Source organism: Garra rufa, chromosome 15 (genome assembly GCF_049309525.1).
Source record: "Garra rufa chromosome 15, GarRuf1.0, whole genome shotgun sequence".
Lineage (NCBI taxonomy): Eukaryota > Metazoa > Chordata > Actinopteri > Cypriniformes > Cyprinidae > Garra > Garra rufa.
Window position 1 is genome coordinate 20,544,103 of NC_133375.1, and position 17,721 is coordinate 20,561,823.

The following is a 17,721-nucleotide window of genomic DNA, read 5'->3' on the forward strand; positions in this document are numbered from 1 at the left end:
TGCAGAAAAATAGAAAATTGATTGAAAGTAGAGAAAAAAACACCATCTAGCAAAATTATAGCTCAGTGAAAGTGTGACTCTTTCAAGATGCAGAGTATAAGAGTAGTTTGTACACTGTTTTAAACCATAGGAAATTGTTTTGAGGTAATTAGTGGTTTCCCGCAGACTGGGGCGTCTTCACTTATCCACCACTTGTTTTTAAAAACATTAGATTTTCAGAAACCACTGCTCTAGTCAAAGCTAGATAGTGCGAAAGAAACATGATTTATTTTAATTATTGCCTTAGCCTTATACCACATAAATGTCTTTTCAGTTACAAGCAGTATAGCATTATAAATTAACAGTGGAAATTCCCTGTAGTAAAAACACCAACCCCTTTAATAAAAGTGAAAGCTGATAGTTATCCTGTCAACTGTATTTCAATCAGAACAGCTCGCTCAAGGGTGAACAGCTTTATTAACAACTACATCTGCGATGGAAATCCCCCATCAGACTGCACTTGTTTGTGTCCTTTACCTTCTCAGCATCTTCAAGACATTTGCAACTCGACACAGAGAATCCAAAATCTGCCCTCTGCTGGCTGAATATCAAAAACAAAACTAGATGTTCTTTAAAATAGAGCTTTTTTAAAGTAAAGTAAATGGAATCTACGGCTGCAAAAAATTGTGCGTTCTTGTAGTGCTGTCTGCATGTCAGTGTCTTCATAATGTAATTTTGCTATGGCAAACAGCGATTAGTCACATAAAAGTCGATGTAGTAGGATAACAACATTATCAAAAGCTTTAAAGATCATCGTGTCAACGTGCATTTAACCACTATGTGGCGCCAAATATCTGTTTAAAAGTGTTTTGTGGATATTGTTTTTATAAAATGTTCTTAAATGAGACCAAACATTTTCTAATCGCAAAATATAGACAGAAAATAACAAGGCTACATCTCTTACTCTGTCATTCGGCCTTTATGAGATTGACCTTCTGTTAATGTTATCAAGGTCAGTACAGCTCAACTATCTCCTGTCTACTGATATGATTATGATTAATAATGATAATGTGTTCCATTATGAACAGTGATATAGCATATTTTGAAGGACTGTGGGCAAACAAATGCCTGTCAGTTTCTCTTGCTATTCATTCCCAGCCTTATATTTTTGACATACAGCATTGTCATAATTAGCGCAAACGAACACAAGTGCATTCAAATATACACAATAGGGCCGGGACTTTAACGCGTTAATTTAGATTAATTAATTACACAAAAATAACGCGTTAAATTTTTTTTAACGCATTTTAATCGCTTTTGCACCGCGGAACATTTCTCACTGGATGAGATTCCGCGGACCGATTATACTGGAGCACCAACTAGCGTTCAGACAAGCTGCGTCCGTCCTAAATAGTATTGTATGTCCCAAATCGTAGTATGTTTAAAAAAGTATTCCAAAGATTCCCGGATGGTCTACTACTTAATGACCAATGCACACTCTTAACGGCTAATATTGCCCGCAACACACTGCGCCGTGAACGAGGATTCGATTAGAACTACAAACACGCATAAAAAGTGTTAAAAAACTACAAACATGGAGGATATACGCGACCAACGGACAGGTAGAGAAAGGGGTTTGAGTGATAAATAATCAGTGTGTAACCTGATAAAAAATATTTTTTAAATGTTATCCGCGTTATATTCCATGTGCAGCAACATTTATAATGATAGGTTTGGTCATTAACGTTTAAATGCATAATTAAGCAAACACAAGAGCAGAGTTCTCGGCATGAAAGACTCGTTAAAGAACGTGCCTCTTGCTACACTTAATGGCAATATTGCACTGGTCTGTTGGACTTGGTTGAACAAAAATAAACAATATTTTGTTGCTTAAGCTTATGTATTCAGTCATTATTCAATGGTATACTAAAAATCCATGTAAAAATCTTAATTCTCACTGTTCTCAGGTCAAATATATATATGCGATTAAAATGCGATTAATTTCGATTAATTAATTACAAAGCCTCTAATTAATTACATTAAATTTTTTAATCGAGTCCCGGCCCTAATACACAACTCTCAGCTTCTGACCCTCTCCTTTACATATTCCCTAAAATGATGCTGAAATGCTTCAGTCTGCAGGACCCAGGTGGGAATGGACTGCACAATCCCGCCCTATAGATCAATTACACGTTGGTCAGGGTTCAATACATTACATACTTAATAATAAGTCATTTGTATTCATTACCAGTCATTGAGGCCATTACCAGTAATGTATGAGTGACACTGCCATATGTTTGGTCACCAGCCTTTAGATACTTAAGTGAGCTCCTCACAAACTCCTCAGTTGTGAATGTGACCATATCTGGCTTCTGATGTCCTGTCATTGTGGTTGAAACCCCAAATGGAGCCACAGTCTGAAAACACAATAGTGAATGAGGACATTGTTATCTTACTCCTGACGAACATTTAATAGACATAAAACATTACTTACCTGATGCGTGGCTAGGTTATTTATGGTAAAGAGAGCAAACTAACTAGCGTTCATTTGCAGGCGTGAAACGTTTTTACTCTACCTGAATAATAATTCCATTGGATTTATATTCTGCTTGAAGACCCTGTGAAAATCTCTCAACAAAAACCTGTAGATGAGATGTTTTAAATTTGACATACAACATGAGAAAACACAATACAAAAATACAGAACCTTGTTAAATTTACCTTGGATGCTGCGTACAGGGTGTAAATGGGGCAGGGTATTTTAGCTATGCCCGAGGACACATTCAGAATGACTCCTCTTCCTCTAAGGAAATACATTTGGTCAGCGTGCTGGTCATTTTTAAAAGTTTGTGTGAAAAATCATGAAAACTGTTAAATAGAGAAGGCCAAACCTTTGCTGCATGCCTGGTAGGACAATTCTGCACATCTGAAAATGTAGAAACAATGTGAGTACACTCTTAAAGGGATAGTTCACTCAGAACATCAAACATTATCCCATGATTTGCTCACCCTCAAGCCATCCAGTGAATGGCTGTTGAGATTTTGTATTCCAATAAAGTACTTTAAAAAATACTCCACATGGCTCTGGAGGGTTAATATTTTTTTCTCAGATGTATATTTTTTAATGTACAGTTGAGGTAAAAAGAGGTCAGAATCTGCAAAATGTTAATTATTTAACTAAAATAAGAGGGATTATACAAAATGCATGTTATTTTTTATTTAGTACTGACCTGAACAAGATGTCACATAACAGATGTTTACATATAGATAGATAGATCTTTATTGTCATTGTCACAGGTACAACGAAATTTAAAGTGCTCTCTAGTCAGTGCATCATTCATTCAGTAACATCCTCTCACACATTCTTTTGTCACGCATTCTCCTGTCAAAATACGTTGATTAAACAGTGAATGTGCACATTATTTCTTAGCAGCATCATTTAGAACGGTTATTGCAGTTGGGTAAAAACTGTTTTTGAGTCTGTTTGTCCTTGCATTAATTAGTCTGTACCGCCTGCCAGAAGGCAACAGTTCAAACAGGGGGTGGCCAGGGTGTGAGGTGTCCTTTATAATGTTCTGTGCCTTTTTGAGACACCGGGAGCCATGTAGGTCTTCCAGTAAGGGGAGAGGGCAGCCAACAATCTTTTGGGCAGTGTTGATAACCCTCTGTAGTCCACAAGATAAAATAATAGTTGTAAAAATGACCCTGTTCAAAAGTTTACATACACTTGATTTGTAATACTGTGTTGTTACCTGAATGATCCACAGCTGTGTGTGTTTGTTTGTTTTGTGATAGTTGTTTGAGTGTCCCTTGTTTGTCCTGAACAGTTAAACTGCTGCTGTACTGTGCAGAAAAATCCTTCAGGTCCCACAAATTCTTAGCTTTTTCAGCATTTTTGTGTTTTTAAACCCTTTCACTGATGCTCCAGAAGAAAAAAAAAATGCATTAAGAGCTGGGGGGTGAAAACTTTTGAACAGAATGAAGATGTGCATATTTTTCTTATTTTACCTAAATATCTGTTTTTTTGTTAGTTTTTTTCATTTAGTACTGTTCTTCAGAAGCTACAGAAGATGAAAACAAAAATTACCCTGATCTTTAAAATTAAAAAAGTTTTCACCCCCTGCTCTTAATGTATTGTTTTTTTCCTCTGGAGCATCAGTGAGCGTTTGAATCTTCTGTAATAGTTGCATTTGAGTCCCTCAGTTGTCCTCAGTGTGAAAAGAAAGATCTCAAAATCATACAGTCATTGTTGGAAAGAGCTTATATACACAAAAATGCTGAAAAAACAAATTTGTGGGGCCTGAAGGACTTTTCTGAAGAACAGCTGGAAGTTTAACTGTTCAGGACAAAGAAGGGACTCATAAACAACTATCACTAAACAAAAATGAATAATTCAGGTAACAACACAGTATTAAGAATCAAGTTCTTTATATTTATTTTTATAAATTCAACTACTATTTTCTCTTGTGCACTATATGTAAACGCCTTTTATGTAAAATATCTATTCAGGTCAGTACTAAATAAAAAATAACATTTTGCAGATTCTGTAAGGTGAATGCAAACTTTTGACCTCAACTGTAACTTTGACTGGATTCGTCTGAAAGAAGAAAGTCATATACATTTAGGATGGCTTGAGGGTAAGTAAATCATGAGGTAATTTTCATGTTTGGGTGAACTATCCCTTTAAATCTCTTTTGCAGAACAAATGGTTCTCAACTGTTTTTTCTTGACTTTATGCATTGTATTATTTGCATTTAGAATATTTTTTCCTTGCTTTCTGCAATCCTGTCAGAACAGAGCTGAGTTTTGGGTGCTAACCACTGCCATTTTTGTATACGTAAATGGTGAATAGTTGGGTTCTGTTTGTTTGTACTCACCTTAACCATGGCTTTTACATTGCAGTTGATAACATCATGTATTCTCTAGGAAACATATAAACATGAAACATATAAATGACAATATCTGATAAACACTCCAAAACTACAACTATTCACCTTTTAAAAATATTGCCATCTATGGTTCCATAAAGAATCTTTAACATCCATGAATCCTTTTCAATGCACAAAAGTTTCTTCAGATTATTAAATGTTTTTCACACGAAGAAAGAGTTCTTCTATTGCACTGATGCAAGAAACCCTTTTCAAACCGTTATTTTTACGTTATTGAATTACTGATATTTGTGATCTTTTTTTACATATTTCAATGTACAGTCGTGGCCAAAAGTTGAGAATGACACAAATATTAGTTTTCACAAAGTTTGCTGCTAAACTGCTTTTAGATCTTTGTTTCAGTTTTTTCTGTGATGTACTAAAATATAATTACAAGCACTTCATATGTTTCAAAGGCTTTTATCGACAATTACATGACATTTATGCAAAGAGTCAGTATTGGCAGTATTGGCCCTTCTTTTTCAGGACCTCTGCAATTCGACTGGGCATGCTCTCAATCAACTTCTGGGCTAAATCCTGACTGATAGCAACCCATTCTTTCATAATCACTTCTTGGAGATTGTCAGAATTAGTGGGTTTTTGTTTGTCCACCCGCCTCTTGAGGATTGACCACAAGTTCTCAATGGGATTAAGATCTGGGGAGTTTCCAGGCCATGGACCCAAAATTTCAACATTTTGGTCCCTGAGCCACTTAGTTATCACTTTTGCCTTATGGCACGGTGCTCCATCGTGCTGGAAAATGCATTGTTCTTCACCAAACTGTTGTTGGATTGTTGGAAGAAGTTGCTGTTGGAGGGTGTTTTGGTACCATTCTTTATTCATGGCTGTGTTTTTGGGCAAAATTGTGAGTGAGCCCACTCCCTTGGATGAGAAGCAACCCCACACATGAATGGTCTCAGGATGCTTTAATGTTGGCATGACACAGGACTGATGGTAGTGCTCACCTTTTCTTCTCCGGACAAGCCTTTTTCCAGATGCCCCAAACCATCGGAAAGAGGCTTCATCGGAGAATATGACTTTGCCCCAGTCCTCAGCAGTCCATTCACCATACTTTTTGCAGAAGATCAATCTGTCCCTGATTTTTTTTTTTTTGGAGAGAAGTGGCTTCTTTGCTGCCCTTCTTGACACCAGGCCATCTTCCAAAATCTTGGCCTCACTGTGTGTGCAGATGCGCTCACACCTGCCTGCTGCCATTCCTGAGCAAGCTCTGCACTGGTGGCACACCGATCCCGCAGCTGAATCCTCTTTAGGAGACGATCCTGGCGCTTGCTGGACTTTCTTGGACACCCTGAAGCCTTCTTAACAAGAATTGAACCTCTTTCCATGAAGTTCTTGATGATCCTATAAATTGTTGATTTAGGTGCAATCTTAGTAGCCACAATATCCTTACCTGTGAAGCCATTTTTATGCAACGCAATGATGGCTGCACGCAGGGCTTAAAGTATTCCGGCACCGTGCCGGATCTCCGGCGTGAGGCCGTGAGGGGGAAAAAAAAAATTTTTAGAGCCTGCGTATGCGGTTTAATATTTTCGAGCCAATTTATTTCACCTACCAATCATATGAGAGGATCGCAGCTTTAACTAACGTTACAAGCCTATCAGAAGCAGAGAAGGGCGGGTCCTTGCAACACAGTATGATTGACACCCATACGTCAATGTCACGTTAGCGTTGTCAGAGAAAAAAAAAATGGAGCGCAAGTTTATGAAGCCTGGGGATGATGTGCTAGCAATAGTTAAAGGACTCAAAAATAAATGGCGCTGGGCGTGGATTGAAGAAAGTAGTGATGGCAAGCCTTTTGGCAGTTGGTGCAAGAAACTAAGAGAGCCCGGGGCTTGTTTCTGCACGATTTGCTCGAGGAAGCTACTGTATGCCAGCAGCGGTAAGAAAGTGCTTGCTCGTCATGGGCTGTATCCGAAATCGCCCCCTATACCCTATTCACTATTCCTTACATTAGTCCACTCATTCAGTTCACTTGAAGGAGTGAATGAAAACGAGAGAGTGAATTCGGACACTAAGTGCACCGGAAGGACTGCCCTTTTGCATAGTGTGTTTACTGTTTAATAATCATTTCAAATGGGCAGCTCCAGTAGTAAGATTAAATGATTTATCTTGAACTCTGTCACGGAAATTATGTATAAACCCTAGTTAAACAATTTAAGAATCAATTCACAACGAACTTGTACCTGTTGTACGCTGTATTACGCAGTGGACGAGCGCATTGTAAAATGAACGGATGGATGATTCAGCTGTGGGCGCCATCTTCTGGTGAGACTAGGGCTGGGCGATATGGCCTAAAAATAAAATCCCCGAATTTTTCACAAAAAATCCGATTTACGATTTAAATCGATTTTTTCCCCCCTACTTCTTTTAGCATGTAAAGAAACCCCAGCTTTTCCACAATATATATATGGGCACCATATATTTTGCAATAAACATTGCAACTGCATCAGTGCTTTCCACCAGGCTCCATTCTTATCATACCAGACACAGTAAATGTTTGTAAGACAAATAAATATGAGATGGGAGGAAAATATATATTGCCATGCTTTTCTCTTGCACTTATATCCTATACAAAAATATACAATTTTGAACACAGAAATATTAAATGATTTAAAAAACTGAAACGATCTGCCAGCAGGTGGTGGTAAGACACTGATTTAATTACTGAATCATATCATTCATTTGATTCGTTCGAACGGATGGTTCTTTCAAGAATAAAGCAAGTGACTCTTTATGAATGGAAAATTGAATCATTTCACTAGATTCGTTTAAAAACGCACGTTCATTCATAAACGAAACACCGCTGTGTTTGAGTGGAGATGCGCAGCAGCTCAGCTGTGACTTGTTTCAGATTACTTTTGACGACGAAATAGAGCAAAATCAGGCAGTAGTGTTATAGTCAGACAATGTAAGTCACTTAATAATAACTTATTGTTTATTTAACTGTTATAATAAATCAATATCTCGTTTACAAACTCTCTTAAAAATGATTAAAAGCTGTCACTCATCTTAGTTCGCAATCTCACAAAGCTCTATTATAATAAACGAAGCTACTGCCCATTCAGTCTCTTATTTACACTCTCTCTACACTTGAGATACATTAGTCAATGTGCAAAACACATAGAAACCTTTGAAGCTCCACTCAGCGCAAATACAAATATGCTGGTCGGGTCAGTCGCACATGGTGCTCCTAAATATTTTTTCATAGTCGCACGTAGTAGTTTCTTTTTGCCCTTGAACGGCTGGTCGCACCATTGAGAAATTAGGTCGCACTCTAGAGCCCTGATATGCAAATAATTCGCCATTGTCTTCAATCATCTCTCTACTCTGTTTATGTGGTAAGTGACATTGTATGTACTGTAATGTAACAGGCTAACTTGTTAACAGCTAATCATGTCCCCTTAGTGACTCGCGTTATTTTACCAGAACGCGTTGTTTTCCGTTCTGAATACATATATATTTTTTTATTAAAAAAATTGCGATACCTCGATTTAATAAATTAAATCGTCTTAAAACGTAAAGTCGAATTAATCGAAAAAATCGAAAGAATCGCCCAGCCCTAGGTGAGACGCGGATCGCGAATTCAATCGGCGCGCGACTCTCACAGTGCATTATGGGTTATCTCTAGCTGTTGAGTGTTCATCGGTTGTGCACTCGTATTTGCGGTGCGTTGTGGGAATGAATGAGTGCGATCGAGAACGTCCACACCTCCCCCCCCCCTGCAAAAAAAAGTTCAGGCTCAGGATTTTTATTTACTTTAACCCCTGTGCACGTGTTTCTTTGCAGGTCACCATGGTTAACAATGGAAGAACAATGATTTCAAGCATCACCCTCCTTTTAACAAGTCAAGTCTGCCATTCTAACTCAATCAGCCTGACATAATGATCTCCAGCCTTGTGCTCGTCAACATTCTCACCTGAGTTAACAAGACGATTACTGCAATGATCTCAGCAGGTCCTTTAATGACAGCAATGAAATGCAGTGGAAAGGTTTTTTTCGGGATTAAGTTAATTTTCATGGCAAAGAAGGACTATGCAATTCATCTGATCACTCTTCATAACATTCTGGAGTATATGCAAATTGCTATTATAAAAACTTAAGCAGAAACTTTTCCAATTTCCAATATTTATGTAATTCTCAAAACTTTTGGCCACGACTGTAGTTATTATAGGCAATTTTCTATTAATATCTTAAATAATTTTCAAAGACTGCTACTTTATTCATGAGAGCTGGCAGTAATAATGTTAATAATGACTGTATGAATCACTGGTGACCTTACTTCTTCCAAGTCAGATGTTTCAAGTAGCTTGCAGGGTATTTGGCTGGGTAGAATCCCAACATTGTTCACTGTGTTTAAAAAAAAAAGTAACATTGATCAGCACTGCTGAACATGCTAGAACTTTAAATAAACACTTTGACACATTGAGATATCTGATACTGACCTAAAATACCAATATCTAAACTCCCAATGTTTTCTTGAATGTGTCCATATATATCATCTTTGGTGAAGTCAGCAGCTATTACTTTGACGTCCCGGCCTGTAGTGAGCTCTGTCAGAACAAGAAAAGCACGCTGGTGAAACTAAGATTACAGACAAGTTAAGAAGCTGAAATTCCAACAGTAAACACTTTACCAATCTTCCTTGCTGCTCTGTCAAGCTTCTCTTGGTTTCTGCTGATGATGATCACACTCATACCTAGTTTAGAAAACTGCGGAGAAAGACAGTGTTACTGAAACAGCCTAGCCTGATAGTCTGTATTCAAATGGTGGTAGTGGAGTTACCTCTTCTGCATACGCTTTGCCTATTCCCTCTGATCCTCCAGTGACCACTGAAACAGGAAATATTCAGTATTAGACCTAGAATCATAAACTTTCATAACAACGTATCCAGAACATGATAGTCTGTCTTTCTGTTTCTTGTCACTCTCTCAGAGAATCTCAGACGCTTCAGGCGAAAGGCAGTTGGTGTCTGTTTGTTTTAACAGCATGTTCTTGAGCAGATTGTGTGTACCCACCAATTCACTAAACAAACAGGGAACATGGGGGGTGCGTATGTGCGAAAAGTCATCTTCTTTCCAACACTGTTAGTCCATCTGAGAAGATCACAGTAGTGGTACAAGGGAATGGAAAGAAAATGGGTATTGGAGGGCCAGTGGGATGACCAGTGTACAATATAGAGGAAATGATGTAAGACGTAATTACTGCCATCATGCTTTCATTACTTTTGCAGAATTTGGACGAATGTCTGTGTTGTCCTCTGTGTGGGAAAATGGCTTTTTTGTGTCTTTCGTTCTTGTTTCCCATGCTCTCGTTCTTTTTTTTGCATCAATGTTCTTGGTGTAACAAGAAGTACAAGTAGTACTCTGCTTTACAATCGCAGTGAAATCTCAGGATAAAGCGAAATATTTTGAATGTGTCAGATATGAACTATTCAATCTTTAGTTGGCTTGCCTCAGTTTTTATAATGTATTATATAAGTTTAATTGGAATAAATAAATACTATTAATTTATATGTATATTATTTTTGTTATGTTTTTAACACTTTTCAAGTGTTCCACTTGTTAAAGGATTAGTTCACTTCCAGAATAAAAATGTCCTGATAATTTAATCAAATTAAGGTTTTTGAGGAAAGCATTTCAGGACTTTTCTCCAATGGTGGCCAACAAGGTCCAAATTGCAGTTTCAGTGCAGCTTCAAAGGGCTCTACACGATTCCAGCCGAGGAATAAGGGTCTTGTCTAGTAAAACAATTGGTCATTTTCTACAAAAAAACAAAACAAAAAAACTATACTTTTTAACCACAAATGCTCATCTTGCAGTAGCTCTGCGATGTTCGTCTTACCTTCATTTAGGGCTGGACGATATGGCAAAAATTTATATCACATTTCTTAATTTCGGTCGATACGATATAATTCCGATATCGATATGGACAATATTAAAAAGCCTCAGGAAAAAACTGCCGAGGACACACACAATGGATGTCTGTACCTACAAATGTCTGCAAACTGAATTTGCAAAGTCTATAATACATCCAGGCTCCTCCTATTAAAATGATATAAAAACATTTTTAATAAAAACAATACAAAAAAAAAATAAGGTTCACTTTTTATTTTTATTTAGCCTTTACAAACAAGAAATGTGAAATAAACTATCACATAAATAAAACTCTCAGACTCAGCTTATTAACAATAATATATTTCCATTTAAACTAGAGCAGGCTGATTATTCATATAAATTTAAACAACAAACAAACTGCTTCAGCAGTTTTCAGATAAAGAAACAAAAAGAATAAAATAAATAAAGAGTAAGCAACGACAAAAACACATTGCTCTGGCCGGAACAGAAAAGGGGGAAAGAAATCATAATAAAAATGATGCCACTAGGCCAACTAATTATTAATCCTCTTCCAGAAAGGAGGTCAGGGCTCGCAAAATTTCTAAATCTCTGGTAGCCCTTCGGGCAGGTACTCTTCAGATTTTGGTAGCCCGAAAATTATTTTAACTAGCCCAAATAAAAAAAAAAAAAAAACTTAAATTTAGAAAATTAGATAGGAGTCTAAATGTCAATCAAAAATATTTTCAATACACAAATATCAAGGAATGAATTTTATTTCACTATTTACAGTGTATGCGGAATTTTTAAATATCAATTTGAGGCAATTTATGACCCTTTTTAAGAGCTGCACAAGTAAAATGAAGAGTGGGGTTGGACGATGTACGGTATTAAGCCATATTAAGCCATAAAATTACATGATTTACAGTTCAGATACAGGTTTTTCACAAAAAAAATCTTATAAAATGGCATTTCAGCCTTTATACCATTAAAAGGAATAAATCAAGTATATAATGTATTATATTTATTTAAAACACAAATATAACTGTCTTAATTGTTTAGATTTTTAGAAAGCACATTAACTTCTTTCACATTTACAACTCTGTGTTTGCTGCATAAAAAACATTGGTTGAGATTTGCAATAATCTGACCAGCTAAAAATGTGGACGTGCATATTCATTCTCTGTCACTAGGTGGCAGCAGTAACGCAGTTTTATCGGGCATGAAATGAAAATGTCAACGATACGTTTCTGAGGACAGTCGGCTCCCTTCAGATACATTCATGACTTTGAAACGTGCAGCGTGCATATTTATTAATTTACATCATTGCCTCTTAAAGTTTAATCCAGCCCTATCGCGATTGTTTATTTAACGAAGTCAAAGCCTTTTTGAAAATCTATTTGAAGCGGCCAGCGCTAATATTATGGCGAGTATTTGCATGAACCGTGTATAATTTACAAATGGCAGAGTTTATCCGAACTTAAAAAGCCGAACCACTTCCACACCACTGAATTAGTCTTTCCTCTCTTATCAACTATTTCGTCAGCCTTCTTTCTCGTGGAAGCTTGTTCATCCACATCTGTATTGCGGTCAGGGATGCTCATTTTGTAGCTAAAAACTTTCCGCAACGGAGCATAACCAACTAACGTTACTGCTGCTGAGCGCTAGCAGCGTGTCTTTGATGTACGTCATCACGCAATTCTGTTTTGCTCATTCTGACGGCAATATATATATGCAAAATGTATATCGAAATATCGGAAATGGGTTTAAAAATCGTATCACCGTTATTGAAAAAAATTCTATCGCGATATATATTGATTTCGAATTATTGTCCAGCCCTACCTTCATTAGGTAATCACACTGCAAAGGTCATGCATGGTTAGTTCTTCATCTGTATACACGAGTTCAAAAAGATAGGTTAGGGCAAAAATCTCAATTTTTTTTCCAACTTCAACATTTTTTTGTAAAGGGCATTTGACTTTCTTTGCACGTTCATAAACACTGGGTCAATACTTCTGCCTATGTCAACCTAGTGCAAGATGAGCATTTGTGGTTAAAAAATATATAGATTTTTTTTTTTTTTAAGAAAATGACTAATCGTTTTGCTAGATTAGAGCCTTATTCCTCGGCTGGGATCATAGAGCACATTTGAGCCCTTTGAAGCTGCATTGAAACTGCAATTCGGACCTTCAACTCATAACATCTTAGATGATAATTCAGTATACTTTAGTTTTGACAAAACATCCCATGTTTCAGTAGTGACAGTAATACTTTTTGTACAGAATTTTCACTTCCCAACTAAAACAGTATATTAAAACATATTAAATACAAGAAATGTGCATAACTGTAGTTAAATTTAGTTTATTTCTCCCAAATATGAGGATGTTTCGATTGTGACTATTACAGTAGTGACAACTTTATGGGATAACACCCCGAAAAACAAAGATGCCACTACAGAAACTTCACCAAATGTATCGGTCGTGACAATTTTAGATACTTTTGAACCTAGCTCATAGATGTTAATCAGCACAAGGTTAGCTAGCACAGTTCTGAACAGTGGTACACACATAAAAACTAAATAACTCAAAAAAGTGTGCTTAATTGCAGAAAAAAGGTGTTCGGTACTGACTTTCCTTAAAATGACACAGATTTTTTAGACTTTTGAACACATTTACCTCAAAATTATTATAGGGCTTATCTACTCATCATGTAGCTATGAGAGAGAGGGACACAGGAATATTTCCTGATCATAAGTGTAGAGTTAAAATCAATCTCAGTCAGTGGAGTAAAACATACACCAGTTCGGTAGTGACATGAAAATGCAGGACACATTTTTTTAAATAAAGTTTCCTATTCACAAAGAAAATATAAAATATATATATTTTTTGAACACTACCAATAGACAATAGAAGGATCTTAGTAAACATCTAAGATTTGAATACTTAAATGCTTTAAATGTGTTTGTTGGTTGTGGGACAGCAGTTTGCACCTTTTGTCTTTTATACTTACCAAGTCTACAACAGTGATATTGTGAAATATTAAATAATGAAATAACTGTTTTCTTTTTGCATGTACAGTCAAGCCTGAAATTATTCATACCCCTGGCAAATTCTGACTTAAAGTTACTTTTATTCGACCAGCAAGTTTTTTTTTTTTTTTACCGAAAATGACACAGGCTTCTCCCAAAAGATAATAAGACGATGTACAAGAGGCATCATTGTAGAAAAAATATTTCTCAGCTTTTATTTACATTTGAACAAAAAGTGGCATGTCCAAAATTATTCATACCCTTTACAAACTGTCACAGTCTATGGGAAAATCCAAAGTTCTACACCATTCCAAATAGTCCAAGCTGTTCTAAAGCATCCTAATTACCCTGATTCATTAAGAACAGCTGTTTTAATCAACTTAACAGGTGAAAAACAGAAGCTCTCTGCTGTTAGTTTGTGGACAGTCATGGCTAAGACAAAGGAGCTCACTGAGGACCTGCGGCTGCGCATTGTGGCTGCTCACAAGTCAGGAAAGGGCTATAAGACCATATCTAAATGTTTTGAAGTTCCAGTAACTACAGTGCAAAGTATTATTAAAAAATACAAGACATTCCGCACTGTGAAAAATCTCTGAGGACATGGTCGGAAGACAAAAGTGACACCTGTGCTGGCCAGGAGGATAGTAAGAGAGGAAAAAAAAAATCAGGATCACCACCAAGGCCATCCTGATGAATCTGGGCTCTGCTGGTGGCAACATCCCAAGGCAGACAGTCCAACAGACACTGCACACCGCTGGGTTCCACTGACGCAGACCAAGGAGGACACCACTTCTCCAGATAAGGCACACAAAATCCTGCTTCGCCTTTGCAAATGCTCATCTGGACAAAGAAGAAGACTTCTGGTCTTTTGTTTTATGGTCAGATGAAACAAAAATTTAATTGTTTGGCCACAATGACGTAGCCTTCATTTGGTGTAAAAAAGGAGAAGCCTTAAACCCCTAAGAACACCATCCCCACTGTAAAACATGGTGGTGGGAACCTAATGTTTTGGGGGTGTTTTTCAGCTGGTGGACCAGGGAATCTAATCACAGTAAACAGCACCATGAAAAAGGAGCAATACGTCAAAATTCTCAACAACAACATCAGCCAGTCTGCAGAGAAACTTGGCCTTGGGCACCAGTGGACATTTCAGCATGACAACGACCCAAAACACACAGCAAAAGTGGTGAAGAAATGGTTAGCAGACAAAAACATTAACGTTTTGCAGTGGCCCAGCCAGAGTCCTGACTAAAATCCAATTGAGAATCTGTGGAGGGAGCTAAAGATCAGGATGATGGCAAGGAGACCCTCCAACCTGAAAGAGTTAGAGCTCATTGCTAAAGATGAATGGGCAAAAATACCAGTGGAGACATGCAAAAAGCTGGTCAGCAATTATAGGAAGCATTTGATTGCTGTAATTTTATTGAGAAGGGTATGAATAATTTTGGACATGCCACTTTTTGTTCAAATGTAAATAAAAGATGAGTAATATTGTTTTCCACAATGATTCCTCTTGTACATCGTCTTATTATCTTCTGGGAGACGCCTGTGTCATTTCTAATAAAAAATTGCTGGTTGAATAAAAGTAACTTTAAGTCCAAATTTGCCAGGGGTATGAATAATTTCAGGCTTGACTGTATTTTAAAATATTATTGTGAAGTTTTTAAGCAGCCATTACTCCACTCTTTAGTGTCACATGATCTTTTAGAAACCATTCTGTTTCTAATATATAGTATATGAATGCAAATCTTACAACATTCAGTCATGCACTCATACAGGCTAAAACAACTAGAATATGCACAACGTCTTACAAAACTCTATTCATGATTATTTATTTAAGTGAAAGGAATAGCAGATGTACTGTGTCTAAACCTGCTAAAAAACACCCCTTGCAAAGGGACATTGTAATGCACTCTCTCTTTCATTCTCTCTCTCTCACACACACACACACACACACACACACACACACACACACACACCAGGAAGAACTTTTCAAAGCCTTAAAGTGAAAGAACAGTTGCAGAAGGGCAGCAAAAGTAATGTTAATTTGATTTCAAATGAACAGGAACAACCATTCAAAGTCAAGAAATGAAAAGAGTAATAACGTCCTGGAACATACTGTTCTAATTGCCTTTTGTTCTCTGCCACTCTCAGTGCCGGAATGCAATGGAAAGGAAGCTTGGGAAAAAGTGGCTGGAATTGTTGGTTTTTGTTGCTGAACTTGTATACACATTATGATTTCAAGAAAGCCATAAGGAGGGTCTGTGAGGGACAATTTAAAGTGAGATGAGAACCACGCTCCTGGGCCAAACCGTGGAACAAAACCAAGGTAGTGATGCTTTGTAGGAATGCTACAAGCTTCACTCTCATGCTTTAAATCCACTGTTCTCAACCAGGGTTCCTTCAAGGTAAAAAACATTGCAATTTCGTAAATGCATAAATCAAGACTTTGCAACTGCTAACTAATTTGAAATGTTCAAACTAAGGATCATTTAAGCAATATTTAATGTAGTAATGCAAAATAATATTCTTAATGAAATTTAGCCTTTTAAAATATTTTTAGCTTATATGTCAAGTTTAAAATAGCTACTTTCTTTCTTATTTAATTAAATAACAACTATTATTATTCATTATTAAATCAAAATGCTGGTGTATCTCACCTGCCCATTTCCCCAGTGAGGTGAAAAAAGATTCAGGAAGAGGACAGAAGAGCTTCGGGAACAGCATCATAAGCAGGCATACTAATTTTCCTCCAAAAACCAGGACAGCACAAGTCCCGGTCAAGATGAAGATAATCTCAGTGAGCGTCATGACAGCTTCTCTCAAGGCTTAAAGTGAGTCCTTCCTGTTATCTCAGCCCTTCTTTTTACTGCCACGGTTCTCTCATTCTCTCATTTAATCTGACCACAAGCTTTAAAACCCGGTGTTGACAGCTCCCTTAGCCAATCAGAATCTTTTCTCCCCATTCTCACCAGGACAGAATTCACATTCCTTTATTTTTTGTGTGTCTGTTGTGGTATTTAGTGTGAGTAAGCTCACCTATTGTCATACAAATCCCAGGGTGAAATAAATTTAAGTGACTTACCTTGTGTCACATAATGTGGGTTCCCTCTGGGCTGAGGAATCACATTTCAGTGCTTCTCATGCTACCATGATTTTGCAGAACTAATTTTATAATGTTGTTGTCCCTGGATACTTTGGCAATATTGTCGCTAAATATAGTCGAGCCAGACCAAGCATATCATTAAACGGAGGGTTGCTTGTTAAACCCAAAAACACTGCCAAAAAAGTGGACTTTAGTCACTATTGTCTCAAGTTGTTGAACTCTCTGACAAGCTGTAAACTATTTACTGTACCTGGCAAATTCATTTATTTTATTTTCTCTTAACTTATTTTTATGATGTTTTCTTGAAAAGTAAATCAGCAAATTAGAATGATTTCTGAAAAATCATGTGACAATGAAGAATGGAGTAATGATGCTAAAAACTTAGCTTTGATCACAGGAACAAATTACATTTGAAAATATATTCCAAATATAAACCATATATTTTCAAATTGTAATGTTTTTGGTGTACTTTGGATTAAAGAGGCTATATGTAAATTTTTCCCCCAAATAAACATAACAATAGCCATTTTATTTGACCATTTATGACTCAAACATCTCCTGATGAGCATACTGACACCTTGTCAGCTCACAGTGGGTGCACCTATAAGCCTGTATCCTATTTTTCCTATTTTCTGTCGGGTCGGATTTTTCGCGGGCTGTCTGCGGATGTGACGTCAAGCGCGTTCATGTTAAACGTTTCAGATCACTCTGCCACCACAGCTAGTCATATATATTGCAAACAAACTTAGTTTCTCAAACAATATATGTATTTGACTGTTCTTACCTCTTTATTACACGGCTCTTTGGAATGCTTGATTCTGATTGGTCA

The 17,721-nt window shown here is 37.0% G+C and overlaps 1 protein-coding gene across 1 annotated transcript; it reads right to left on the bottom strand.

Annotated features, from left to right (window-relative positions):
• On the bottom strand, positions 1-16,597 carry hsd17b3 (hydroxysteroid (17-beta) dehydrogenase 3). The gene is made up of 11 exons (XM_073819440.1): positions 16,447-16,597; positions 9,710-9,756; positions 9,561-9,636; positions 9,370-9,477; positions 9,207-9,274; positions 4,856-4,900; positions 2,870-2,904; positions 2,700-2,781; positions 2,556-2,621; positions 2,247-2,396; positions 1-2,154 (listed from the first exon to the last, which is right to left on the bottom strand). Exons 1-11 carry the CDS (start codon positions 16,595-16,597, stop codon positions 2,059-2,061), a joined length of 924 nt encoding a protein of 307 aa, XP_073675541.1. The 3' UTR covers positions 1-2,058.
• Positions 16,598-17,721: the final 1,124 nt, after the last annotated feature.